Genomic DNA, 26,987 nt, shown 5'->3' with positions numbered 1-26,987 from the left:
AAGGGGTTCTTCGTACATTGTCACCCTCCTTTTAAATACTCCCAACACCCTTTCTCTCTCCTCCCTCCCCTCCCTCTCTCTCTCTCTCTCTCTCTCTCTCTCTTTTTCTCTCTCTCATTATAGAACACAACCAGGTACTAGTAACTCCGCCCAAAAAATTTCGCAAAATAAAACCATTGCATTCACATTATTCCCAAATAATTTCCCATCTACGCGCTCTTACGCATCGCTTTCGTTGTAATCCGATCCCGTCGAGTTCTTATTCTTCGCCGCAATGCATTAATTTTTATTTTTTCTCGCATTTTTCGGTGGGAATTTGATTTTTTTTAAGGGCTTTTGTTGGAGGTTTTGAAGTGTTTTTGGTGCGATTATGTGGNGAATGGGGTGGTAAGTGGGAACAAAAAATATAGAAAAATATAACCCGCCCCGAATCCGCCCCGATCCGCCAAGTAAATGGAGCGGGAAGCGGGAGACTCTTTTCTTCCTTCAATCTACTCCGATCCGTTAAAAATCCGCTCCTGCCCCGCTCCCGTCCCGATCCGCCCCAAATGGAGCGGTAAGTGGGAGCCAAAAATAAAATGAAAAATAACCCGCCCCGAATCCGCCCCGCCCAGATAAAAAATGGAGCGAGAGGTGGGGGAACTCTCCCGTCCCCAGATCCGTCCCGTTTGCATCCCTAGTTACAGGGCTAACAATTTCCACCACTTATGATTCTGGAAGCAACCGGCATTTTCCTCCATGTTCCTGAAAGATCCTCCCTCTGGTGCTTTGAATTTCGTGCATACGGGAGCATCGCAGAAGACGAAAAAGCGCTTCTAAATCACGCGTTGTTTCTTCTGAACAATCAATCAGGAGAAAACTCCAATTCAAATTCGCTAATTTTTCTCGCGCATGAATCATACAAATTTTCATTTTTCTCACACCACAACTTAAAGATAATAATTTCTCCCAAGCCACAACTCACTTTTGTGAACCATATCATAAGCTTCAAAGTTCTCACTAAACACACAGTAAATAATAATTGGCAAATTTTTATGACACCTACTAATTTCTTAACGCAAATAATACTGTGTCTATAATGTTTTATATTCTTGTAAAGTAACTAATTACGCGACCTGCATATAATGTAAAAGGATTTTTTTATCAATTAGTATCTTTCAACGAGGTATTAGGAATGTGTTTATTTCACCAAAAGTGAAAAAGTGTGAAGTGATTTTCGACCGTAAATATTCACTTTCACTGCTTGGCTCATTATAACTACACCTTCAGTCGAAACTCAAAATGTTCAAAATAGCGTAATCGGCTTTGGTCCATCCCAAATTGAAGTTAATTATGGGAAAAAAAAATGAATAAAATATTAACTTTATCTTACACCTTCTGCTTTTCGGTTGCTCACTTGTTGCCTAACAAATAACATAACTAGAAAAATTTTGGAAAAACTTTAAATATCATCCTTGTGGTTTCGCACTTTCTCACTTTCGTACCTTATAGTTTAAAGTGTATCAATTTAGTGTCATGTGGTTTTATTTTTCTCTTTTTATTATCAATTTCATTAATCTTTTCTCCTTAAATCAGTGACAAAGTTAAAACTAAAGAATACTAAAATGAATATTCGATAAACCTAGATGAGGAATCTGAAGTTTTTTGTATTTAATTTAACGAAATATTAAAAGATGATGAAAAGAGAAAAATGAAACTACGGGACACTAAATTAATACATTTTAAACCACAGGGTACTAAAGTGAGAAAGTGTGAAACCACGGGGGTGGTATTTGAAGTTTATCCAAAAAATTTTGTCTCATAATTATAAAAACAAACAGCGAAAGAAAAATAATTTTCATCCGAACTCTAGTTCAACCGAAAATCTATCTCCGGCCCAACAACTCCGATTTGTGTCATCGGGCCAAAAGAAATAAAAGCCTAGCCCGAGGCCGAGCCGTTCTCGACGAAGTCGGGCCCCCATTATTTGAAAGATTAGGGATTGGGCTTAGGCCCAAATTGAACCAATTCTTAAACCTCACTTAATTGGTTTCATGATTAACATAACACAAGGTCTTATTTATTTATTTATCAATCGATAATAAAAATTTTAAAACGGTGGGGATAAATGGTGTAGTGGTGTATTTTTATACGTAGGTATAATAATCCGTATTATACGGCCACTATAACCAAGTATATATATCAAGTGTACGTATATGTATACGCCAGTTGGCTTTTCTTGTACGGAGACCCATCCCCACGCTTACCTCCTTTTAGGTAAAAATGTATGCAGACCCCTCACCTATAGGAAATTTGTAAATGATCCCTGAACTTTACTTTTTTGATTGAGACGTTTCAACTTTTATTTTTAAAAAAAAAATAATTAATTGGAATTTATCAGTAATTTTATCAAATTTAATAATTTTAATTATTTTTTAATAAAAGTAAGACTAATTGATGGTATAAGATTTTTTACATAGACTCCCTCACTATATACATTTTGAAATAGTACCCTAACTATTTTTCTGATTTGGACTACTTAACTTCCAAAATTTTTTTAAAAAAATTACATAGTTTTAGTCAAGAAAATTTGAGAGATTTATCAAATTTATTAGTGATTGCTTAAAATTTAATAATCTTAATTATTTTGTAACAAATGAAAATAGACAAATTAATATGATTAATATTCAATCAAAGTATTAAATTTAATAAAACTAAGTATGAAAACTTAAATAAAAAAAAAAAGAGAAATTGAGGGCTCTCAAAATTTATTATAGGTGAAGGGGTTCTTCATACATTGTCACCCTCCTTTTAAATACTCCCAACACCCTTTCTCTCTCCTCCCTCCCCTCCCTCTCTCTCTCTCTCTCTCTCTCTCTCTCTTTCTCTCTCTCATTATAGAACACAACCAGGTACTAGTAACTCCGCCCAAAAAATTTCGCAAAATAAAACCATTGCATTCACATTATTCCCAAATAATTTCCCATCTACGCGCTCTTACGCATCGCTTTCGTTGTAATCCGATCCCGTCGAGTTCTTATTCTTCGCCGCAATGCATTAATTTTTATTTTTTCTCGCATTTTTCGGTGGGAATTTGATTTTTTTTAAGGGCTTTTGTTGGAGGTTTTGAAGTGTTTTTGGTGCGAATACGTGGTTAGGGTTGTGTCGCTGCTTTTTTTCCTCGTTGTTTTGGAGTTGGATTGATGTTACTGTTCGATTGGTGATGTTTTAGATATCCGGTTTCTAGGGTTTTAATTTTTTGGAGCGCAATGTGCTCTTCTTGATCTCGGGAGCAATGCGATCGTTGTGATTGAAGCTTGCTTTGATCGCCATTAATGTCTCCAGGGTAGTGGTGGAGAGATTAGTGTAATGCCGTTGATTTCGGCTTGGATTTTGATGTGTTAGAGCAATAAAATGGGGAGTTCTAGGGTTTTTCCCTGATTGGGCTTTAGGTTTGTGGGGTTTAAGATCATCTCAAGTAATGCCTTGCAATATAGCTTCAGAGTTCTTTGTTGATGTGTGCATTTTTATGTTTTACAGTGTTTTGGAACTTGTTTCAGTGATTACTGTTTGTTGGAATGAATACTAGCACTTCGGATTATTTGCATTGTTGTTATCTTCACAGTTTTGGGGTTTCTGGTACAGGAACAAGAGGAAGATGTAGAAAGGATATGTTTACAGAAGCTGAGGAGAAGCTATTCCTATAATTTTTGTCACTATGAGTCGCCCTGCAAACCTCCCCCCTCGTTTCCCACTTCTGAACCGGAGTTCCCTTCCCCGAACTCCGGACTCCCCATCTGGAACTACGAATAGAGACGGTACATTGTTCACGCAACAGCATAGGTCACCCTCCCAAGCATCATTCACTGAACAACCATCTTGGTTCGACGACCTCTTGACTGAACCGGAGAGAATTCCGTCCGGAAGCTCTCTTCGGAGAGCTTCGAGCGATTCGGCTGTTATGTTAAATGTTTTGACTAGTTTTCAAAGCCCAATCTTCCCAATTCATGAAGATGATTCGATATCGAATGAGGATTCAGAACAATTGTCCGAAATTAAGGTGGAAGGTGAGATTGGGTGTCGGATTGAGGCTAGCTGTGTTTATGGCCCTAATTCGCCTAGGCAGAAGAGTCGGTTAACCACTTCGGAGAGCTCGATGGTGAATGCTGTGCTGGAAAATGTTCCTCGTAATCCTCTGCAGTACTTAACTGCTGATTTGGCACCTTGTTCAAACATTAGCGAGTCTAGTGTTAAAGTAGATGCAAATAGTGTTGCTGCTGATCCTGATCCAGAGAAGGCATCAAGAAGGTAATTCATTGCTGGTCATCTGTATGTTTGTTATCTTTCTAAATTATTTCCACGCCTGTTAGGCAATTGTCATCTCTGGCTAATATGACTATATTGTCAATGGTGAATCTACTTAGATATGTTATGAATCACTCGAAAGAAAATCTAATATGCTTAAAATATTGAATGTATCTCACTCAATAGTAAATAACATTTGTTCTTGCAGCTTTCTACAAATGCTGCCCTGATTGTTTAATATATTTGACTTGCGGAAGATATGGACAAATTAGTTACTTAGGCAGTGCATGGCTGAGAAATAGAGTCGGGATAGTGGTAAATATGCCAAGTTATAGGTAAGTTAGTCAAATTAGTACGAAAAATCTAATACAGTTTTTACCAGATACTTGATGCTGATGTGTCAGAGAAATGAGGAGTTCTTTTTGAAGCTCCAAGGTGAGATTAGCTCTTGCTCAGTTGTAAACCTACTTACGTTTGTTTGGAATTAGGAATTGAGAAAAATAATTAGTACAGAATGTACAGTAAATAGGATTGATCTCAGAACTGATTAATCATATTATTGAGCATACATAGAGTATCATGATTGATGAACTAACAATTTTGCAAATGTTGGGACTAATAGGAAAACAGATACTAGATTGTTTTTTGCTGGTGAGTGAATGAGCCACAATGCAGGAGTTTTAAAGAGAGGACAGAGCTGTGATTGCTTATCTCATAGTTTTAGATTTGCAAATAATGGGGAGAGAGGTGAAATAAAAGATCCTTTGAACAAAATTGTTGTTGGCTTTCTACATTTTATCTCTTGCAAATCGTGCCATCTGAAGTTATGACCGATCGGAAAATATCATATTTTTTTAGTTATTCTGTTCAAATCATTTCGCAGTTATTTTGACTGTTGATTGGTAGAGGATTGTTGTACAAATCTTATTACTAAGTGAGGGATTATTGATTCAGAATCATTCAGCCTATCAGAAATTTGGCGTAGTAGCCTATATTAACAAACGGTGTAGCATGTTCCCGACCAACTGGTTAACGACTTTTGCGGGCAAGCCTTGGTGTGTGGCAAGGTGACTCTTGGTTTGATTAAGTTTTCCTATGACTTCTTGGTTTATAAGTCTAGCCGCAAAGAGAAGTTTCAGTGGTATGGGTTTACCACAAATTTGGTCCTTGAAGTCTAATTCCTGATCTGAATTATGCTCTCACAGCTTTAAATCTCACAGTTTAGTCCTTGAAGTTTGACCTGCACAAATACTCCTTTTGTTAGTACACTGTCTTAGAAGAGATGTTATGTCAGAATCGTGTTTTATGTGGTTGGCCCTGGCAGCAAGTGATGTTGACTATGCATTTTTCTTAAGCAGTAGATGGACACAGATGAAATCTTTACGCAGATGAAACTTCACTGACAAATGAATTGAAACCCTATAGATATATTTGAAATCAGGATGTATAATTTCTCATAGTTTTCTTTGGTATGATGGTGCCAAATTTGGCTTTTCACCCAAAGTATTGCACCATTTGCAAGTTCCAGAAAGCACTATGTTTGAGATTTGATCACTACCTTAAGACTTATGCTATGTAATGTTCCCTTGCAAAATCATTATATGATTTCCAGTTTCACATATTTTCAATGTTTCTGCAGGCGATCTGGGCAAAGATCTCGGGTTCGCAAACTTCAATATATAGCTGAACTCGAGAGAGCTGTTGACTCACTTCAGGTAAGCACATAGTCCTTACTTTTTGCTGAAATCTTTAAATCTTTTAAATTCTTGATTAGAGCTTGTATCCTTTTTAGACTTTGGGAGCTGAGTTGGCAGCGAGAGTTGCTTCTCTCTTTCAGCTGCGAGCGGCGCTTTCTCTTGAAAATAACCAATTGAGGAGGCAGATTGCCAGCCTTCGTCAGGAGAAAGTATTTAAGGATGGTAAGTATGAGTCTCTTTGCAACTTATTTACCTAGTTTTGTAATCTTTGGTATTGATAATATTTGTTGTAGTAAGATTGCCCAGCCTCCTTGATTTAAGTATTACAATTCGGGAACTCTTAACTAACATTGATATCTAATTAATAGCCATAAAAGCCTTTATTGTCTACTGATAAAATGAGGTTAACTGTTGCAACCATGTGTTCTAAATAACTAAGAAATATTTAAATCTTATCAAGATGCAATATCGGTGGCATTTAGTCTCCCTGATTGGAGGCAAGGGCCTGTTTAGATTGGCTGGAGCTTTTGCTCAAGTGTTATTTGAGTTGTTCAAATAAGTAGTAATTGCTTTGCCATTAGAATTTTCATTGCAGCTTCACTTTGCTGTAGAAACATAAGCTTCGAATTGAAGTTTCTGTTTCTAGGACCCAGGCTACTGCTTGCTGTAGTAAAAGCTCTGTAATTTTTTTTATTTTACAAGAACCAAGTTTGTAATAATGTTTTGCTGTTTTTGCTCTGGTGTTCTTAACTCTCAACAGAACTTATGAAATCTTTTTCCTGATCTTTTTTTTTTTTCTGGTGATAAAATCCACAGGTCAGATGCAGTCGCTGAAGAACGAAGCTGAGAAGCTGAAGCTGATTTCCAGCCGCCACCGAAGAAGCAGAAGCACCGCCTCTTGCTTTGAGGCAAACATTCCTTTCGAGACGGACCCTTCAGCGGTTAACTGGAAGATGCTGGATATGGGAAAGCTCAATCTAAGCGGGACTCAGTCCCCACCCAGTCAGGGCATTCGACGCTTGTAACCACGGTTCATCCCCTCACCGCTCTCTAGTCCGATTAACTTTCCGAAAAGCTGGCTCATTCTTTCAGGTTTGATTACGCCCTCTTCAGCTAACACGATCACCCACTAGCTGCTAATGGTTTTTTTTTCTGAGACTCTTAAAACTTGTTGGATCCATAGTTAGTGTCTTCTCTCTCCTTAATAGTTTATACATTGATTGACAGATGCTTTTTAGCTTGTTTAGTGTGTGCTTTACCTGTAGATTTGATTTTACAGGGAGAGGAAGCATTGGGCCAACTACTATTGTTGGTTTATAGTTTTCCATAAAAACTGCAAGTAGATAGCCATAACTCTGTTGATCTTTTTTTCTCTTTTGGGTGCTTGTGATCTAGTTGCATGAATATGTTTACCACTTGGATTTGAATTTGTTTTGACCAGTTATATGATACATATAGGGAAAAAAAAGGAGGAATATTTAGAGAATGAAAGAATAATAGAGAGGACAAATATGTGAGTAACTAAAGTAACTTGGCAGGACATAAGAAGTGCGAGATAGAAAAGAAAGAGAAGAAAAGGGTAAATTGCACTTTTGTTCCTCAACTTTGAGGACCGTGACATCTTTAGCCCTCACACTACAACTTGTTGCACTTTCGGGTTCACAACTTTCGAAATTGTTGCAATTAAATCCTGAAGTCCAATTAAGCCCAATTTAGTTGACTTGATACTGATGTTTTGCTGATATAATAGTGATGTGGCATATTAATAATTGTCACGGTATCGTACAATACTATTGCATAGCTATCAAATTAGCTCTGACATGTCATTATTCAATCAATTAAACTAGACTATGTCACTTGCAACAATTTAAAAGTTCAAGTCAGAATTGCAACAAATTAAAGTTTGAGGAGCCTCAAAATTTGATGACAAAAAGTGCAATTTAGCCAAAAGAAAATTGTCACATGCTAATGGATACGAGAGGAGAGGTCGAGAAGGTTCACTTGGAAACTATTTTCATGAATTGTGATACTCTTGCTTTGATCTATTTACCTAATTTGTAGTGTCTGTGTCTTTCCCTTGGCTTGTGATTTTGCTGATCCCGTTTGAGTGTTAACCTTAAGATATAATAACTTTTCCCACCTATAAATGTCTTAGGTGGATTAGGTTTGAGACTTTGAATCATGTAAATTTATCAAGTCCAGTTAAATTGCTGGATAATTCTCGGCCCCACAAAGCTGATCAAAGTAAGTTACTGGTCCTTTTTCTAACCAAAAGTTGACACAAATTAGGCAACTTTTTCCAATTGAGGTGTTTCACATTAACATACTTTATAAAGTGCTTGTTAAAGTTGTACTGTTGTGTAGAGAAATTTTGGATTCACACCTGTATCTAGAACGCATGGTTCAATTGAAAAAAAAAAAAAAAAAAAAAAAAAAAAAAAAAAAAAAAACAATACTTTGCTGTTTTTATTTTTTCTCTTTTTGGGTTGCATTGGGATGAGCTGGTGATGAGAAGGACCTGATCATTTCTAAAATTTCCGAAAATAGGGACACGCTCGAGTTAAATGCTTTTGTGGCTTAGACGCGTAATGGCAATGGAATGCTAATTACCCTAAATTAATTGAATTATATAATCGGTATCAGTACAAATACCAGTTCCAACAAGTGGTATCATAGCAAATCACGCTTCCAACACTACACAACAACTCTGCACATTTTTAATGCATCAGTCCTCTTAAGACTAGCACATTTTTTATGCTTTTATATAATTTTATTTGGGAAAACTTCAAAAACCCTCCCTGTGGTTTCATGCATTCTCACTTTAGTACCCTGTGGTTTAAAACGTATCAATTTGCCCTCCTGTGGTTTCGTTTTTATCTTTTCAGAAGTTTTTTCGTTAATATTTCGTTAAATTATATACAAAAAATTTCAGATAACCATCTATGTTTATCGAATATTCACTTTAGTATCCTTTAATTTTAATTTTGTCACTGATTTAAGAAAAAAAAAATAATAAAATTGATAACAAAAAGAGAAAAATGAAACCACAGGGGGACAAATTGATACATTTTAAACCACAGGATATGAAAGTGAGAATGCATGAAACCACAGGGGGGTTTTTGAAGTTTTCCCATTTTATTTTAACTGTTTTGTTTTTTTGTCTCATAAAGTAGGCTAGATATCAACTAGGTCCTAAATCTCTTCTTTTTCTCAACCCATTGAACATGGGTGATGCTATTAATGGGATTGTTACTATTAAAATTGATCAGATTCGATGCATTCAGATTTGTTCCTTCTCAAAGAATTAATACCATTAGTATAGCTACTGTTAAACAATTATTAAGCCATTGAAGTGCACAATACCTCTCCCTGGCTCCTTGTAATTTGAACATTTTGGATGTAAAATGCTGTTTTTTTAGACCGTTAATGTGTTTAATGCATATCAAATAATATATAGTATATAAATATCATATTTGAGTAATGTAAAATAATATTTATTCTTTAAAAGGTTTTCTAGAAAGATTTTCTAATATTATATATTCAATATTCAATAACGTATATAATATATACGGTAGAGATTAATATTATTATATATACGCATAATACATAAAATATGTGCGTGGGCTCCACTCTGCCACGTGGCAGTACGGCCATCCCGTACGTTACCACTGCACGCGAACCACGGAGGTTCTCGCCAATTTGACCAAACCGTTTGCATTTCAAGGGACACGCACGGCCATTGTTTGACTTGTGGGACCCACTTCAAAATGGCCCCCACGCAGCAGCCAATAGGAGGCGGCGCTCCGCTCCCCGCGCCACGTGTAAACAGAACAACACAGCTGTACGCGTTTCCTGTTACCAACCAATCATCGGGATCCTTTACACTTTCTCTTCGTGACCTTTCGCCACCCAAAAATGGACGAATCAACTAAACCCCAAAACTTGACTTCGCACCCCAAACATAACGGAGAATCGAAGCGAGTACAAAATCGAGTCAAAATTTCAAGTGCGCTTATATTCTCCCTTCTCACTACACGTCCGTACTCGAATAGCTTCTATATAAAGCCAAAGCCAAAAGCGTAAAAAGACGAAAATACCCCTACTCGTCGCATCTATATATATACATACGCTCTCTCTCTCTCTCTCACTCACTCTTCGTTGGGGACGATGGCGGAGTTCCCACACAACTTGCGCTGCGGCGGGGGATGGGGCCCACGGCCCCACCATGCCTACGTGGTGGACCCGGCGCACCGATCCGACCCCTCCGGTCTTGTGGACCGGACCAATCACCTCGTCGCCACCATTCCCCATCCTCATCGTCCCTCGCTTCTCTTTGAGGTCTCATTCTCTCCTCTCTCTTTCGAAGCTTTTTTGCTTCTTTTGGCTAATTTTTTTTTCCCCTATTTTGCTTTAATTATTTTCTGGTTTTTTTTTTTTTTTTGGTCTCGGTTTCAGGGGTTTAGACCGGGCGTGCCCCGGTTCGGACCGGTTGGTTCGTCAAAACTGGCTCAGTCTAAAGTAAGCTGCTTTTTTTTTCTTCATGTGTAAAATAAAATAAAATTAACTAATTATATTCTAAATAAATTAGATCCATAAATTTAACCTTTTTTTAAACTTTTTTTTGCTAAAAATATAAAATTAAAATTTGCAGGCGTTGGGATTTACGCATGACAATAATAATAATAATAAGAAGGTTTCGAAAATACAGCAAGGGCCAGGTCCGGTCCGGTTCACTGCGGTCCAGTTCAACCCGGTTCGGTCGACCGGTTCAGGGAAGGAGTGTGGTGGGACCGGGGTGTTCCTCCCGCGCGTCGCGGTCAACCCCGGAGTCAACAAAAAACCGCGTGAGTTAAATTTTGCCGCTCTTTTGTTTTTTTTTTTTTTTTCCGAGACTTTATTTATTTAATTGCTTTTAATGAGCTTCCCATTTTAAAAATTACCCCTTAATTAACTTCTTATTTTTGCCTCCATCCTTTTGTTTATTTTTTGTCTTTTTTGTGTGTACATAATTTATTATTTTTTTGAGAGATGTGTGTACATAATTTATTATCTTTGAGGTAATGCATGGGTAGCCCCTACACATCCCAATATTTGCGAATCGGTTTCTGTACTATTAAAAAAATAAATATTTTAGTTCCTGAACTATAAATATATTTTTTACATTTTAAAATTTTATAATGAGATAAACAAATGCAACAAATTTATTTGTTAGTATCGAAATCAGTTCTGTTTATATGTATATTTTTAATCTTTATCCATAAAATGCAATTGTAGTTTTTAAGTATCTAAAAATCCTTTTATATTTATTTTTTTTTTCAGATGTTAATAAAGGAGAAAAGCAACAAAAGAAGCAGCAATATGCAGTGGTGGCAAAGGAAACAGTGCCCATTCAACCACCTGAGTTACTTCTCCCTCAAGAGTGGACTTATTAAAAGAGGGAAAAAAAATAATAATAAATTTGAAAGAGAAAATAATTTTAAAAAAATTAACTAAATAATTATAGTATAGTAAAACAAAGGGAGGAGCATAGAAAATCCAATAAGAAGCTTTAAGAATAGATTAAAGGGCTTTTTTTGCAAATAGCCCCATAAAAAATTTTATTTTCGAAAATAGCCCTGTGTAAAAATTATTTGCAAAAATGGCCCTGGTCCCGCCCCGTCAGCGCCACGTCAGCGCCACGCGGGCGGGGCTGGGCCAATTGTATAAGTTGAACACGGTGAATCATTCACCGTGTTCAATACAAGATTTTTGTATTGGACACGGTGAATGGTTCACCGTGTCCAATACAAATACATTCGACTTAGCCAAAAATGGTTAAGTTGTGGGTGTTTGTATTGGACACGGTGAACTATTCACCGTGTCCAATTATTTGTATTGGACACGGTGAATGATTCACCGTGTCCAATACAAATATATCTCACTTAGTCATTTTGTATTGGACACGGTGAACCATTCACCGTGTCCAATACAAAAATTTTGTATTGAACACGGTGAATGGTTCACCGTGTTCAATATAAACACTTGGCCCAGCCCCGCCCGCGTGGCGCTGACGTGGTGCTGACGGGGCGGGGCCAGGGCCATTTTTGCAAATAATTTTTACACAGGGCCAATTTTAAAAAAAAAAATTGTCAGGGGGCTATTTGCAAAAAAACCCCTAGATTAAATACTTTATAATTGCTCCTTTTTTTTATCTTTTTATTTTTATCTGCTTTCACTGTGTGCTTAATTAGAAAAGTGGATTGAGAAATGGTAAAGTAGGAGATTGAGATATATGTCCTGTGTTTGAGATGAGTACAGTAATATTATTGCAGTGTTAAAATATATGCACTTACTAATGTGGGTCTCAGAGCCTTTACTTTTTTAAACTCAATCTTTGCTTTAATTAGCTTTTCCTCTGAGAATTAAATGCAGATTCCTTAAATCAAAATAATCTAAGGAAAAGAGAAAATGTTCTTCCAAAATTAATTGTTATGAACACCTTATTGGACAACGAAACAATGGGTTTTATTAATTCTTACAAAATCTCAGTTCAATTTAAGAAGATGATTTAAATAAAAACAATTTAAATCTTAGAGGTGTAAACGAAATAAAAATAATTCTCTTTGCATTATATTTTAAACATTGGAGTAGGCCCGGCCCAATAAATCGCATACGGCCCGATAGAAATGGAGCTTGCATGCACCTGGTGCACCATGCACCACATTTTTAAAATCGTATTGTAGTGGCCACAAAATCAAATTTAATTTATTAAATGTATTTTATAACGTTTAATAAGCCTATATATGAAAATTAATTGAAAATTTATTATTTGATTGAGCTTGGTCCAATGTGTAGGTTTGGGTCTAATGGGCCCAGAATAGCCCAGTTGTAATCTCTAACCGGAGACGTGGATTCAACATAAATGGGCCTCCACATTAAATGGGCCTAATGAATTAAATCCTACTAATTACTTTAACGCGCAATTATTCCCTGCACGAAGTGTACAAAGTACACCATATGCACCGCACCTTATATTAAATGATCAACATACTAAAAACAAAAAATAATATAATAAATGTGATCTATTTAAAAAAAACTCTATTTAGTCAACTGTGCACATAGAGAAGATTATTTTACGAGTTGTTGTAAAAAATTAGCTCCCAAAATTTTCAAATATCACAGGACACATTTAATGCCTTAGCATTTTACTCCACGGTATCTCTTTTTTTTTTTTTTTTTTTTTTTGAGAGAGAGAGAGATTATTCTACGGTATCTGTTATAGAGAAGTTTAGTAGTACGGCATATGAAATATACTTTCTTTTTTTTTTTTGAGAAAAAGGTAGCACGCTACCCGCTTCATTCAACAGAATGATGAATTAGGCTACAAGGGTGGGGCAGCCAGGCCCCGAGAGAGGGAAAAAAAAAAAAAAAAAACATATGAAATATACTTATTACAACTTATTGTTGATGAGAATTTTAGTACAATTGTAAAAAAACACCCATCTCTGGCACCCGGGCAGTATGTCTAACCCATCCGGCGCCGACGGCTGCACGAGATGCTGCAGCAAATTCTGCGGCCTCCTTTTCTTCGCCGGCTTCCTTGTTTTCGATTTCTGGCTCATATTCCGCCCGCGTCGCATCGGCGCCAGCGTCGATTCCGCCTCCCTCACCGAATTCGCCCTCTCCCCCTCCGGCGCCCTCCTCTTCAATCTCACCGCCGATCTCTCCCTCCGTAACCCCAACAGCCGAATCGGCGTCTACTACGACCGCCTCGACGCCGCCGCCTTCTACTCCGGCGCCCTCCTCGGCCCCGCCGACTCGCCCTTCCCGGAATTCTACCAGCATCCGAAGACCACCACCGCGGTGAGCGCGGTTTTCAAAGGCCGCACGGCGGGCGTGGGCGCGGGAGTTAGCGACGCGTTTGGTAGGGAGAAGGGGGAGGGGGCGTTCCGCGTGGAAATCACGGTCCACGCGAAGCTGAGGTGCTTTGCTTATAGTACTATAAAAGTTTAAGCTGTTAAAAAACGGTATTACATATTATGGCATTTTATGTTATGTTCAATAGGTATAAAGTTTGGTTCGCCAAGGTCCACGGCTTCAAGCCGAAGGTCGACTGCGTGGTGAAGCTCCTGCCGCCGCCGCCGACCGCCGTGAGCTCCGCCGCTGCGTTCGCGCCGACCAAGTGCAGCGTTGACTATTGACCATTCGTGATTCGTCGATCGGTTCATAATTTCGATTTCTTATTATAGATATTCGATTCTTAATTTGGTATTAGAGTATATGTTGTACTCATTAATTGGTATTGGCTAGCTTACTGTTCAATTGGAGCTTAGTTGTTAATTGTTCTATCACTTGTAATAGTTTCTTATTGAAAACATTGTTGTAGTTGGAATTGTCAACTTTAAATGGAGAAAAAGGGGGAAAAAATAATATTGGAATAAAATAGTATATATATATGAAAAAGAGTGTATATATCATTTGGCCAATATGCATGATTTTATATATCAAATATTGTTGAGAAAAGTTGGATAGTGGAAAACATACAGTTGTAATTAAATAAGCTTATTTAATGCAATGTAAGATAATATGATCTTTCACTAGATTAAATATACTTCTATATATGATATCTCTTAATTAGTTCTCACTTGCTTTTGCATTTGTTTTATGTTACACACAACAAAAAAAAAAGAAAAAAGAAAAAAGAAAAAAGAAAACATGTCCCTATATATATATATTTTATTATCATATAATTTTTGAGCTTTTGTCACCAAATGATTACTGCTTACTCAGAGCCAGCAGTACATTCTGTTTAATTAGGTTTAATTAGGGCACTACTTTTAAATTGGATTAGTTTATTGCTTCAATTATTGTAAATATAAAGATTCTTCTCTTCACCTTAATTAAATTAAGTGATTAAGGTATGCTTTCATTACCAGACACTACAATGATACAATCCTCTTATTTAAATTAATACCCCAACTACCCCAATTCAAGGATGCAATAATTAAGGTACTAGCATGTCTCCTCCTGGATTGGTGCTTTCAGTGTTGATTTGATTGATTGATTCTACTTCTGCTTTTACTTTCAGCTATAGCAATAACGCATTTAGCAAACAAAAAATTTGAAATTTCTAATAATTAAGACAAAAGGCAAAAATAAATAAATTCCGAGAGTTAAAATTTCAGTTTGAAGCTTCTAAATACGCTCTAAAATTAGTGTGACACTTTCTGAATGTTGTCTATATTATTATAGTTATTTTTGTTGTTAAAGCTACGTGAGGCATATATAGTGCACGCCATTCTGATCATTATCTATATGAAGTCTCTTAACGAAAAATAAAAAATAATCTAATCAACTATCCATCATATACAATAATCACAAATCTTAAAACAATAATGAACGGTGCGGTCCACGTATTTTTTGTTACCCTAATCATCTCTACATTTAACAAAATAGAACAAAATGGTCCCCCTCCCCATGAAAATGCCTCTTATATGTGTCATTCCCCCAAACCACCTCAAATGGAACTTGTTACCCTACAATATTTGTTTCTTTTTCCTATATGTCATTTAGCCACCTCTTTTGACCGGTCAACATCAGATGGAACTTGGATCAAAGGAGTTTTTCCTTTAAAGAAAAAGAGAAAAAATATTTATAAAAAGAAACAAAAGAAAAGCAAGTTAAAGAAAAGGGCAAAAGAGAAGGGACAGATATAGTAGCACATGGATTGGAGCCTCTAGGCCTTCTCCCTTGAACTGAATTAGCATCATATACATAACAGAGAATCCCCCCCTCTTCTTGGATCCCCCACCCTATATATGTAGTAGCCATCACTCAAAAATTACAAAATGCCCACAAGGCATTAACTAGATCATGATTGATAGCTATAAAAAAATATATATGTAGGGCCCCTCAACTAGAGGCCACCTTTACATGGCTCATCAAAAAAAAAAAAAAAAAATTATTGATGCCTTTTTAACTTTTAAATTTCAGAATATAAAAGTTTTAATTAGTTTTTAGTAAATAAAATTGAATTATTTAGCGCAGTCGGATGAGGACGTAATAGTTGGTAGTCGAGATTCTAAGTTCGAAATATAGCTGTTTCTAACTAAATTTATTTCTAGAAAAATGAACGAAACGTATAACTTACTATCTTTCTCTATTTTAATTAGGAGAAAAAAAAATCACTTAATGACTAAATAGCTAATATAACTAACAAATTTGTTTTGGACTTGAGCAAGTGTAATACCTCAAATAAAAAAGTCTCAAAATTAATTAAGAGAGTCTTAATTTATATAAGAAAAATAGTTCAAACTTGTACTTAAAGATGGTCTATACTAGTGAGAATATATATACACCTATTTGATATAGATAGCTATACATACTAGCTATCAGTGTTGGATTGTAGTAGCTGAGGCTTCCAGATCCAAGAGTTACCTCACTTTCATGCATGCAGGGCACTCTCTCTCTCTCTCTCTCTCTCTCTCTCTCTCTCATACACAAAACAAAGGAATTAAAGGACACCCTTAGTAAGCCAAAAAGGCTCATACAAGCTTTAAAGTACTGGGTAAAAGGATCGGTGCTGTGGAAACTTTGTCTCATTCCCAAGTCTCTTTTGCTTTGGCCAATGGAGGTTCTCTTTATTTACTTGTGGGATTTGAGGGTATATGAAAGAGCAAGATGTTTAGCAACTTGTCTTGTTCTACAGTTGCTGGCAAAGTGAGAGATAGCATGCCACATTTATGCACAGGAATGAACAAATGACTGTTCTAGTAAGCTTTGCTTCATTATTTACTTTAGAAATAAACTCAATTAGGAATGTGAAGTAACGAGGTTTCGACCTTTCGACCTTCAGGTATCAACTATCAAACCCTTAGTCAACTGAGCTAGATACGGTCGGTAGTAAAACTATAAACTAAAGTTTGATGCATTAGAAGTCCTCGTGTCTTCGTACATGAGTGAGTAGGAAATTAAGAAGCAGCTTATTGTAGTTAGGCAGTTCCATTTGGAAGGATATAGCAATTTATATGTCTATATACATGTGCTTAAGAATATGTTGTAATATAAAAGCCAAATGAAACTATATATGGAGGCCAAAAATCTAATTTCTTACTGGTGGAATAATTCAAATTATAATCATCAATATATTTTTTAAGGGATGTTGGCCTAAATTGGCCTAAAAGTTTTGAAGAGTAATGCTTCTGCAACCATATTTGTTGTGATCTTATAATATGTCCATCCAAAGGCTAAAATTTTCACACAACCATTTTTGATTGTAGACTTAGAATTTCTCATTTCAAAATGGCCTTGGTACATGCATCTACATAAAAAAGAACAGAAAAGAAAAGATAACAAAATATATAATCAGTTGAGTTCATTGTGCGTCCTTAATTTGAAGATTAATTAATGCGAAGGATGAACATTCTTTGCCAAAAGTGCGCCTTGAGGTTCTAAAAAGGGTTGCAACACTTTATAAAGGGAGAAAGGCAAGTACAGAAACATATATTTAAGTGATAGAAAATATATAAGGACCCATTGACGGTTAAGGGTTTAATAGTTGGTACCAGAGGTTCCAACTTTGAAATTTTATTACTTTACATTTCTAGCTAAGTTTATTTCTAAAAATGTAGGAAGCGCGAAGGTTTCAATAAAGAATAAATATTAGGATTACATATATTTGTAGTAAGAAAATTAATTAAAAATGTTTTAGTCTTTCTCGAAGAATCGGTTCTTTGTGTGTTACCCTCTCTTTCCGTCCTTATACTTTAAAAATAAAATAACAAATAAATACCTGATCATTTAATTTATATATATAAGGGTTATTCTTGTCATTTAGCATTGAAAAAAAAAAAAAAAAGACATCTCATCTCTGACTGGTGCATCATTTACTTTGAGAAAAGAAGATTTAGGGAGGGAGAATGTTTCAAAAATAATGTTGATTGGCTACAGCAAAGTTATGGGAGGTGGGTTGGTGTAAAAACTAAAAAGTATATATGCAAGGCTCGTATATGTACATCCAATATGTTTCTCCTTTTCCACTTTATCATTTGCTTTTAACAAGCAATAAATATATGGTTAATGCATGGTCCCTTCTTAAAGGCCACAACTTGTAGGATCATGTCTCATCTTATACCCTAGTTCACAGCTCGAGGTTTTGTATTTCTTGTCAACATATATGAAGGCCACTAATTAATTGTAGAAAATACAGTTAATTAGTTTATTAGCTGCTTAATTAGAATGTGCACTTACAAAACTAATTTGAAACTGGTTCGATCAATCTAAATTGTTCTTCTTTTACTTTATTTATATATTTTGCAATGAAGTATTACACTCTTCTACCATTAACTCATATATACTATCAGCGACAAAGGAAGAGTAGCGCGATGTGTATGTACGATGCAAATGCAAACGCGACAGCTACTGAATAGTGTAATTAGATAGTTTATATATATATATATATATATATATATATATATATATATATATATATATATATATATATANATATATGGAAATTTCTGCCATCATGCAAATGAAAAACTATTTAATTAGATAGCTAAAATCCTTATATCAATAACATATGTGAATGATTGTTTTTAACTAATACCATGTTTAATAGCTTTTCATGAATAAATATAATTCGACACCTAAAGCTAAAAATTTTCCCCAAATTTTACCATAGTGTATGTTTTCATGTATCCAATTAAAGTTCGATGCACATGCATAGCGTGCGTATATCTTGGACTTTGAGCTACGGAAGATCACGTCCATGATATTTACTTGTTGTGATCTAGGAGGTGATGTGAAGTGATTTTATCCGAATAATTAAAGAAAGGTGTGATCATATGCGTAACAAAGATAATTTAGGAAATTAATTGTCCGAATCCCTATATATATATATATATATATATATGAAAATAGGCTTTGTTTTGGTTGGATTATATATATGTCCGGAACAAGTAGCGTATATTTTAGTAATCCTGGGGATACAAGAGTAGTACATATGTCTTCATACTCTCAACTTTTCACATTAATATCCTTAAAAAATGTGAGCAAATTAAAAGGTATTAATATGTAGAGAAAGTTAATATATTGGGATAAAAATAGCTTGTTTCCTTGCATGTATACTTTGAGATTAAAATATTAAATCACAACTCTAAAACACTTTAAACTTTTTAAGTAAATTTTAGTGTTTGTCTTTTGTTTTTCTAATGATTTTTATTAAATCATGTATGCATGCGCATTAATATATCGATTTATATATGTATATGTATGTATATTAACTGAGGTAAGATAAAGAGGCTTTCAAAATAAAAATCAAAAGCATGCAGTAAATCAAAAGAGACAGAACATAGAATGCTGATTTTGAGAAGAATCTATAACCATGTAAGAGGAGAGTAAATTTCCTCCTACTCCATACATATGAGATATATATATTCACCAAAACCCTAATGCTTTAATTCACATATAATGTTTTCAATTCGCAAACGTCGAATTCTCTATTTACAGTGGAGATATTTAGTTTTAATAAGGTTAAGAGATTAATCAGCTGAAGAGCTTTTGGGAGCATCTCCTTCCAGTAGATAGACATAATGATACTGGGTAACTCTTCAAAAGAGTTAATATATTTATATATATATATAGATAGGTGTTTTTTTTTTCCTGCTTTTCGCTTTTTCGCCCTTCTCGAGGCCCTGCTGCCTCACCCATGTAGCTTAGTTCATCGTCTAATTGAATGAAGCAGATAGCGTGCTACCTTTTTCTCAAAAAAAAAAAAAAAGGTTAAGAGATTAGAGAAGATTATCTTTTTTGGATTCTAAGGCACTAACAACTTTATAGCATAAAGAACACAGATGCTGTGTCTTTATTTTGTGTTGAGCTTTTTCACACACACCCACCACTTTCCAAAGATGAGAATGTAAGGTTTAGCATATCTAAAGCAAGGGAAAGGGATTCTTTTAATAAATCGTATTGCAATGCATTAAAAGTAGTGCCCTTTTGATATTTCTTAAGGAAGATTGTGCTTTTGCCTCCTAAAGTGACCCCTCCTTTGCACAAACCCTAAGTTATGAATCTTTCTTTAATCCTTCATTATGCACCTTCTATTTTTTTCTTTTAATTTGGGAAATAGTAACATATGCCTCATGCCATCATTATGTTGGTACTTTAGTCCCATATATCTAAGTTGGGTTGCCTATTCGTGATTGTGTTATTAATTAGTGATTGTGATTTTGGAAACCTTGTTTATTCCCTAATCAAGCAAGGCTTTATTGTGTCTGATAGTGCATGCATTATAACCTACTGAGGAATACAATACTAGTTTAATTTATGTGGTGTTTAATTAAATTAATGATCCTGTTGTCTGATCAGATTAGAGATGAAGGGTTTAATGAGCATATGCTTTATGTGATAAATAACTACCAATAATTAATAAGAACCAATTCCAACTAATTAAAGGAAAAGGATTAAAGTGATTTTTTCATTTATGTGCAGTCCATTTTTAAAAAATTATGTGTATAATCTAGTATTAGTGTGGATGAAGAGTTCCTAATGAGAATAGATTTGGATGGTGAATTAAGGTTATATTTAATTTATGATTAGCCACAGTCAATGGCATTATATTAACAGTCACATATATATATTGGCAACTAAGATATGATAATATATAGAGATTCATATAGAAAAAATAAAAAGGGAAAAAGAAAACCATAAACCAATACCACAGGACAAGCTACAAGTATTTCAACTTCCTAATTCTAACTTAAGCAACCAAAACCTCTTTCTTTTTAAATTATACCTCACCAAACAAGAAAAAAAGAAGAAAAGATTAAAAGAGAAGGAAATATTCAGAAAGAAAGAAAAAAAATATGAAAATATCTTCAGATCACAACTCCTCTGGCAATCTGAAGAAGACCACTTGATCCGCTGCTTCAATGAGACCGACGTTATCGAACAAACACTCCACATCTTCTTCGATACGAATGTTCAAATCCAAACACATGGATGAGCTTATCTCTTCTGATTCTTCCTTCTCGCCCTCACTCATCTCCACCTTCTGCTTAACTGAAGGAGAGCAAGCCCTCGATCTCGAGTCGAAACTCTCACAGCTCAAGATAATGATAGCATCACCAACCCTAACTTCGTCGCCATTGTAACTCCGAATCACTCCACTCTCAATTGCTTTCTTAATACCAAGTAAAGAATAATAATCAACTTGCTCGATGTCCTCCATCAATATTACACGGTGCGGATTTTCTCGAATAGCTTCAAAGAGTCGATCGAGATAGCTTTCTTTCGCCTCCAATCTCGATCTCTTGTTTGCACGATCATCACTAGAATCCGACCGTGTCGATGAGGAAGTGTTAAGCTCAACCAAGATAAAACTGTCATAAGAACCAAAAACAAGTTTTGCTAGCTCCCTAGCTACAATCTCTTTCCCACTAGTATCAACTCCTTGAAAGAACAACCAAGTCTCCTCCTTGGTGCCGCTCATCGACTTCGACTCACCTTTCCTCCTCTTCATCCCTGACCTGCACCGGAGAACTGCGCTCACTATCACGGGGATTATACCCTTTTGCCATGAGATCCTCTTCTCCAACGCGTCGCAGAGGATCTTTAGATTCTCAGCATTAAGCTCTTTGAACTTAGGAAGACACTCCCCATGCACTGTGCCACTTGAAGAAGCTGAGTTAGGGTTAGGGTTTGTATTACACTGTTGTCCCATAATTATCTCTTGGGAGTTACTTCTTGAATCGGGTCCGAGGCCTTCGTCGTTGTTCTCCGAAAGCCGGGGGTAGCCTTCGCTCCACGGGTGTTTGGCCTCGAGAGGAAGTGGCCATGGCTTATGATCATGGGAGGATATCGAAGAAGACGGGGATAGTGAGGAGAAATTTAGGGTAATCTCCGATGGATGATGCCGATTCCTACAAGATGAGCCGCATATGGAGTTCCACTTCTTGCATAGATCTTTCACCTGGAGACAACCCTACAAGAGAGAGAAGCCAAAAAAAATTATTAATTACTAGAAATATATTAATATTGGTTGCTGTAATTGCTACTAACATGAGACTCAGATGATAAGTGTACCTGATCATTGCTGTTTAAGTTCTCTTCTTTATATTGTTGGAGCCATGAAGGTAGATTTGAGGCGATGGAGCTGTGGCTTCTGTAAGACATGTTCTTCAAGCTTCGAGCCTCGCTATTGAATTTGAAAGAGCAATCGGTGCAGCATGTAAGCTGACTCTCGACTCCGCCATCTAACAAGGACAGCGAAGATTCATTTCCGCTTATCTTGGCCTTAGCATAGCTCAGTGAATCACTGCAACAAGTACAAAGCCAATATTTTTAATTAACCTATGCTTGATCAATATGTAAGTACCAAAGTATATATATATATATATATAAAGGGCTCTTTCAAGATTAAATCCGACGAAATTGTTCAAATTGCAAGTGACAAAGAATCAAATAATTTAACAATTGAAATATGAATTCCGTTTTGTTGATTTCTGATAAATCTAGCATGTTCTTCATTTCTACTGAGAGACACATGCATTTAGAAACTAATACAAAATCAAGAAAATTAAGCAAAGAGGTAAGAAAAGCAGAGAATTAAATAATGAAGCACTGCACATAAGGTGGCATAATTAAATCACAAAGCATTCAAAAGTTCATTCCTAAACTGATCAAATATTCTAAGAAGCTTTAGAAGGGAGGTCTCTCTCTCTCTCTCTATATATATATACATAGTACAGAGATTAAAAAAGTATGTGCAATTTGATTACATAGTATTAATGATGATTTAAGAATAGAAACCAAATCTGTACCTGCTACAGTTGAGGCTCAATCCCAGGTTTGAATTAGGAATGGTGAGAACCTGAAGACCCCAGAGAGCCTCCAAAGAAGGGTTTCCACCACTACACCTCATGTAGGTCTCATAAGTTCCAAAACCCATAAGCCAAAAACCCTCAATTAAGCCACAAACCAAGCTCCTAATCCCCATGATCACATGCTCCACAGGGCAATAGTGGCCTCTTCCCTTCTCCAAACAACTAGCCCAAAACTCAGAAGCCCATTTTAGATCCTCCAACAGCAAAACTGCCCCCTTATTCCCTCCACAAAAGCTCTTCACAAGGCACCTCAGCTCCCCAAGTTTTAGATCCACCTCCTCCCTTGGTAAGTGCTTGAATGAGTGTAGTTGAATTGGTATGAACTGCAGGTTGGTACCTAAGCTCTCAGGGACCTCTCCCTTGCTTACTCTATCCATCACCACTCTAACAGCTCCTTCCATGGTGGCCAAGCATTCACCCACCACCACAATTCTCCTTTTCCTCCTTGTAGCCATGCACTCCAAGATGCTCACAACATCTTCATTCCTGATCACCACTTGATGATCCAAAACCCTAGCTTTGCTCACCTGGGTTGGGCTAAAAGGAGTAGTGGTGGTTATAACCACCTCCTTGGGCTTGCTAGGGTTAGGGTTAGGGTTAGGGTCTAAGGAAAGGGCCTTCTCCACCATGCACTTCACTTGTGTGCTGGAGAAACCAGCCTCCCTCATCACCCTACTAATGCTCGGATCATCCAGGATTGAGATTACGAGCTGCTCAAGCTCGATCTTGACGGCGAGGATCGTCTGTTGCTGCTGCTGCTGCTGCTGACTTTCTAGCGATCCGCGGCGCTGGTGCGCCTGGGCCCTCTTGAACGCTGCAACGAGCGCGTTCGATAGCGACATCGCCTGGTGATAGTGAGTGTGATGGTGGTGGTGGCTGAATATCGGGGGGGCGGCGGCGGCGGCGGGGAGGCGGTTGAGGGCGACGTTGAAGCAGAGCTCGAGGGCCTTGCACTGGAGGGGGTGGGAGTGGGACCGGAGGCAGGCGGCGCGGAGCAGCCCCGCGGAGGAGGAGAGCATCGCGCTGGCGACATGGAGCGGCGTCACTTGCGCGTGGCCCCGCCGCCGCGCCAAACTCACCGCCTGCTTCACGATAGCCGCCGCCTCCGGGGCTAGGGCTTGTTGCACTGTGCACCCTCCTGCTCTCATCTCTAGCTACTGTGCTACTCTTCTTAATTTCTATGGAAATTAATGGTGGTGTTTGATTGATTAAGAGAGCTAGGTTGGGGGGGGGTGTGGTGAGTGTGAGACTGCAGTGGTGAGAGAGTGGGGGAAGTTGAAGTGATGGTTATGTGGAAGTAGCTATCTGCTTTATATTCAGTTCTTTTGAGCTTCTATATATGCTTTTTGGAGGGGGTGGGAGGGATATATATATATATATATATATATATATATATATATATATATATATATTTATGGTTCTTTTCTTGTAGGGGAGGGTGAATTTGGGTCCAAAGTGGATTTTGTGGTGGGAAAAGTGTGTTTAAGGCATGTGGTGGGACATCCAGGATCCAATGACACAGCCCTTCTCTCTCTCTCTCTTCTCTCTCTCTCTCTCTCTCTCTCTCTCTCTCTCTCTCTCTTAATTTATCTTGATTGATTTAACAACTTATTGGAATTGATATAAAGTCATACTTAACCATTCCTGAGATATAAAACCAATTCTGAAATGGGCATCAATTTTCTTTTCTTTCTTTTTGGAGGTAAATCCATCCATGCGCTTTGATAATTTTGATTTTAGTACCAAATCTATGTACATGTTAAAATCGAGTAACTCTTAGTCAAAAGATTGAGATTATCACTAAAGAGTTGATGAAATAAGGCTCGGTCGATCTCTACTCTCTTTCTTCTAATTTCTAGCTATGAACTTTTTATTAGCAAACATCCAACTACTGCTTCTATGTGTAAAAAGTGATTGCGAAAACTATGCCAAATAGATAACCAACATAATGATATAAAAAATTTTTTAAAAAAACTTTAACCCTACTTGTTCAATTAATAATGGTACCTTCCTTGGCTCATTAATGCCATATAAATAAAATGTGGGCCTGTAACTATGATCATATGTATATAAAACTATAACAGGGCCTACTAAAAATGGATAGAAATAGTATAAAACCTCTTTAAAATGTGGACCCGGGCCCAAAAGAATAGGTAACTGTGTACGGCTTAATTCCTTTCCTCTGGACTAAAAGCGTATGAGGAATAAAGCGAGCCAACGCAAAAAATTTAGATCTCTGCGTTGTGGGAAATTGCAGTTTCAAAACGCACAAAAATCAACATTTCAGAAAAAGCTAGAGCTTTTGAGCATCACACATTTGTCCCTTCTCTTGGTTAATTTTGTGGGTGGGTGTGATAGTGATACAACAAGGATCAATAGTAGCACCGCCACCCTATACATCACCAAAATTTATAAACACTTTAATAACTTTTTTTTTGAAGCATTTTAAAACATTGTTGATTTGCTTTTTCTAAGGCACTGACACGTTTTATTAAAGTTAAAACACACTTTAGTTGTAGATTATGATGTTTGGATTGGTATTGATCCATGATATGGTAAATATGCATAGAAAGTAGAGCTCCACATTCTCCGTTGGAGATTATTTATATATGATTTTTTTTAAAAAAAATACGTGAAATTTCCAAGACATCTTCCTCTATATTCATGGTGTCTTCTTTTACTCGAGAAATAAAAATTGCAGGAATCAGTATTTACTGCTCTGAAATTGTAATTTGATTTCATATTCTTCAACTTGAACAGAAAAAACTTTTCCGAATTCTAATTAACAGGACAAAGATTGCGAGAAATTTTATAAGTTTAGCGACTAATCTGTTTAAGTAAAACAACACAGATTTTCTTTTCGTTACCCATAAAACTAAACTAGCACTAGAACATTTGGCTCAAAAGAAATAAAGGAAATAATTACAAACTTTCAATGCGCTTTTATCTTCAAATTAATCCAGGTCACAGTCAAAAGCTTTTTCCTTACATGGTCCAAAAGAAACTAAATGTGCATGAGTCTAATAATAGAAAGGGAAAAGTACCTTGCAATGCTACAAAAGATGTGCATCAAAGGAAAAGGAATGTAGTTAAAGGGATACCATAGAATCTCACAATTTTAACTCCCTACACAATCATTAGCAGTTACCAACTACTAAAAAATTTTGGCACAACAAGCAATGCATGTTAGATGTAAAAGAAAAGTAGGCTTCTACTTTTTCTTTCTTTTTTTTTTCCCCCAATATTTTTTTAGTTCACAATCTTATCTTTTCTATGTCCCAAATCAAACTCTATCATTTGGAGTACTTCTTTTAAGTAAAGAACCACATGGAGTGAAAACTAAAAGCACTAATATGGCATTACTTGTCCAAAAGAATCCCCAGTATAGTACCTACTATGATAAGACGTTTCTGAAACCATCTAGTAGCATTATCATATGAATAGTTTTAATGCTCGTAAAACAATAAGGCTACGTTAAGATCATGTGCAAAAGATCATATGTAACACTGCAGTAAATTTGCTAGCTATATTAATTTAAAAGAAAGTAGAAGGTTATGCAGGTACATATAAAAGAATCACCAACTCTCTTTTGATATTAAATTTACTGAACTCAAATTCTAAGTTAAACTGATGGACCTTATGTACATATTAACAAAACCAAAATATAATTTTGGTCCCAAACACTACTTTTTCACTATCTTGGGACCAAACAATGACGTCGAAGTTTCAAAGCACTCTTTAACACCCATCATCTAGCAGAAGGAGAAGCAACAGAACGTTGTAGCGACGACCGACATGTATTCTTCGGTATTTTCACTCATTTCTCACATCTTAGACAACATAATCCGCTTATTTGCAGCGAATAAATAAACTTCAGCATTAAAATGTGCCCTAAGAAGACAGAACAATATAACCTAGCGATGGGTTCTCATCATTTTGGATCTATCAAAATCCAGCTTAAGGACCACAACAGGAACATTAGATGTTTCAATTATAGGCGAAAATTTTCAGATCTTACATGAACTCTAAGAACGTTTTCAAATGGGCAACTTAATTTTTAAAATTTTGGTTCTACCACTCAACTTTATAGTGTTGAATTTGAATACATTAATCAGCACATACTGGTGTTTTTTTAACTCTC

General features: G+C 36.4%; 4 protein-coding genes across 5 annotated transcripts; 3 read left to right on the top strand and 1 right to left on the bottom strand.

The window, feature by feature from the left end:
* On the top strand, positions 82–7,408 carry LOC109726207 (basic leucine zipper 61). 2 transcript variants are annotated; one of them, XM_020255695.1, is made up of 5 exons: positions 82–134; positions 3,625–4,287; positions 5,924–5,999; positions 6,077–6,203; positions 6,798–7,408. In XM_020255695.1, the coding sequence occupies exons 2-5, from the start codon at positions 3,698–3,700 to the stop codon at positions 7,004–7,006; spliced, it is 1,002 nt and encodes a 333-aa protein (XP_020111284.1). In that variant the 5' UTR covers positions 82–134; positions 3,625–3,697; the 3' UTR covers positions 7,007–7,408. The 2 variants fall into 2 exon arrangements, with proteins under 2 accessions (XP_020111284.1, XP_020111286.1); XM_020255697.1 differs by lacking the exon at positions 82–134 and having other exon boundaries at positions 2,871–4,287.
* LOC109726669 lies at positions 10,147–11,595 on the top strand. The gene is made up of 4 exons (XM_020256422.1): positions 10,147–10,319; positions 10,437–10,499; positions 10,633–10,825; positions 11,301–11,595. Exons 1-4 carry the CDS (start codon positions 10,149–10,151, stop codon positions 11,411–11,413), a joined length of 540 nt encoding a protein of 179 aa, XP_020112011.1. The 5' UTR covers positions 10,147–10,148; the 3' UTR covers positions 11,414–11,595.
* Positions 13,230–14,398, top strand: LOC109726263 (NDR1/HIN1-like protein 3). The gene is made up of 2 exons (XM_020255773.1): positions 13,230–13,942; positions 14,026–14,398. Exons 1-2 carry the CDS (start codon positions 13,482–13,484, stop codon positions 14,159–14,161), a joined length of 597 nt encoding a protein of 198 aa, XP_020111362.1. The 5' UTR covers positions 13,230–13,481; the 3' UTR covers positions 14,162–14,398.
* LOC109726255 (protein SMAX1-LIKE 3-like) lies at positions 20,617–24,155 on the bottom strand. Its single transcript, XM_020255764.1, has 3 exons — positions 22,784–24,155; positions 22,047–22,278; positions 20,617–21,945 (listed from the first exon to the last, which is right to left on the bottom strand). The coding sequence occupies exons 1-3, from the start codon at positions 23,992–23,994 to the stop codon at positions 20,845–20,847; spliced, it is 2,544 nt and encodes an 847-aa protein (XP_020111353.1). The 5' UTR covers positions 23,995–24,155; the 3' UTR covers positions 20,617–20,844.

The sequence above is a fragment of the Ananas comosus genome, linkage group 21 (assembly GCF_001540865.1).
Source record: "Ananas comosus cultivar F153 linkage group 21, ASM154086v1, whole genome shotgun sequence".
Lineage (NCBI taxonomy): Eukaryota > Viridiplantae > Streptophyta > Magnoliopsida > Poales > Bromeliaceae > Ananas > Ananas comosus.
The sequence above is the reverse complement of the archived record's forward strand: the minus strand, read 5'-3'. Positions and strand labels throughout refer to the sequence as shown.

Coding starts and splice junctions, on each gene's coding strand:
- LOC109726263 (XM_020255773.1), top strand. CDS start 13,482: ATGTCTAACCCATCCGGCGCCGACGGCTGCACGAGATGCTGCAGCAAA. Junction 13,943..14,025: donor ACGGTCCACGCGAAGCTGAG/GTGCTTTGCTTA, acceptor TATGTTCAATAG/GTATAAAGTTTGGTTCGCCA.
- LOC109726669 (XM_020256422.1), top strand. CDS start 10,149: ATGGCGGAGTTCCCACACAACTTGCGCTGCGGCGGGGGATGGGGCCCA. Junction 10,320..10,436: donor GTCCCTCGCTTCTCTTTGAG/GTCTCATTCTCT, acceptor TCTCGGTTTCAG/GGGTTTAGACCGGGCGTGCC. Junction 10,500..10,632: donor CAAAACTGGCTCAGTCTAAA/GTAAGCTGCTTT, acceptor TAAAATTTGCAG/GCGTTGGGATTTACGCATGA.
- LOC109726207 (XM_020255695.1), top strand. CDS start 3,698: ATGAGTCGCCCTGCAAACCTCCCCCCTCGTTTCCCACTTCTGAACCGG. Junction 4,288..5,923: donor CCAGAGAAGGCATCAAGAAG/GTAATTCATTGC, acceptor ATGTTTCTGCAG/GCGATCTGGGCAAAGATCTC. Junction 6,204..6,797: donor GGAGAAAGTATTTAAGGATG/GTAAGTATGAGT, acceptor TAAAATCCACAG/GTCAGATGCAGTCGCTGAAG.
- LOC109726255 (XM_020255764.1), bottom strand. CDS start 23,994: ATGAGAGCAGGAGGGTGCACAGTGCAACAAGCCCTAGCCCCGGAGGCG. Junction 22,279..22,783: donor TTGAGCCTCAACTGTAGCAG/GTACAGATTTGG, acceptor TACTTGTTGCAG/TGATTCACTGAGCTATGCTA. Junction 21,946..22,046: donor ACTTAAACAGCAATGATCAG/GTACACTTATCA, acceptor TCTCTCTTGTAG/GGTTGTCTCCAGGTGAAAGA.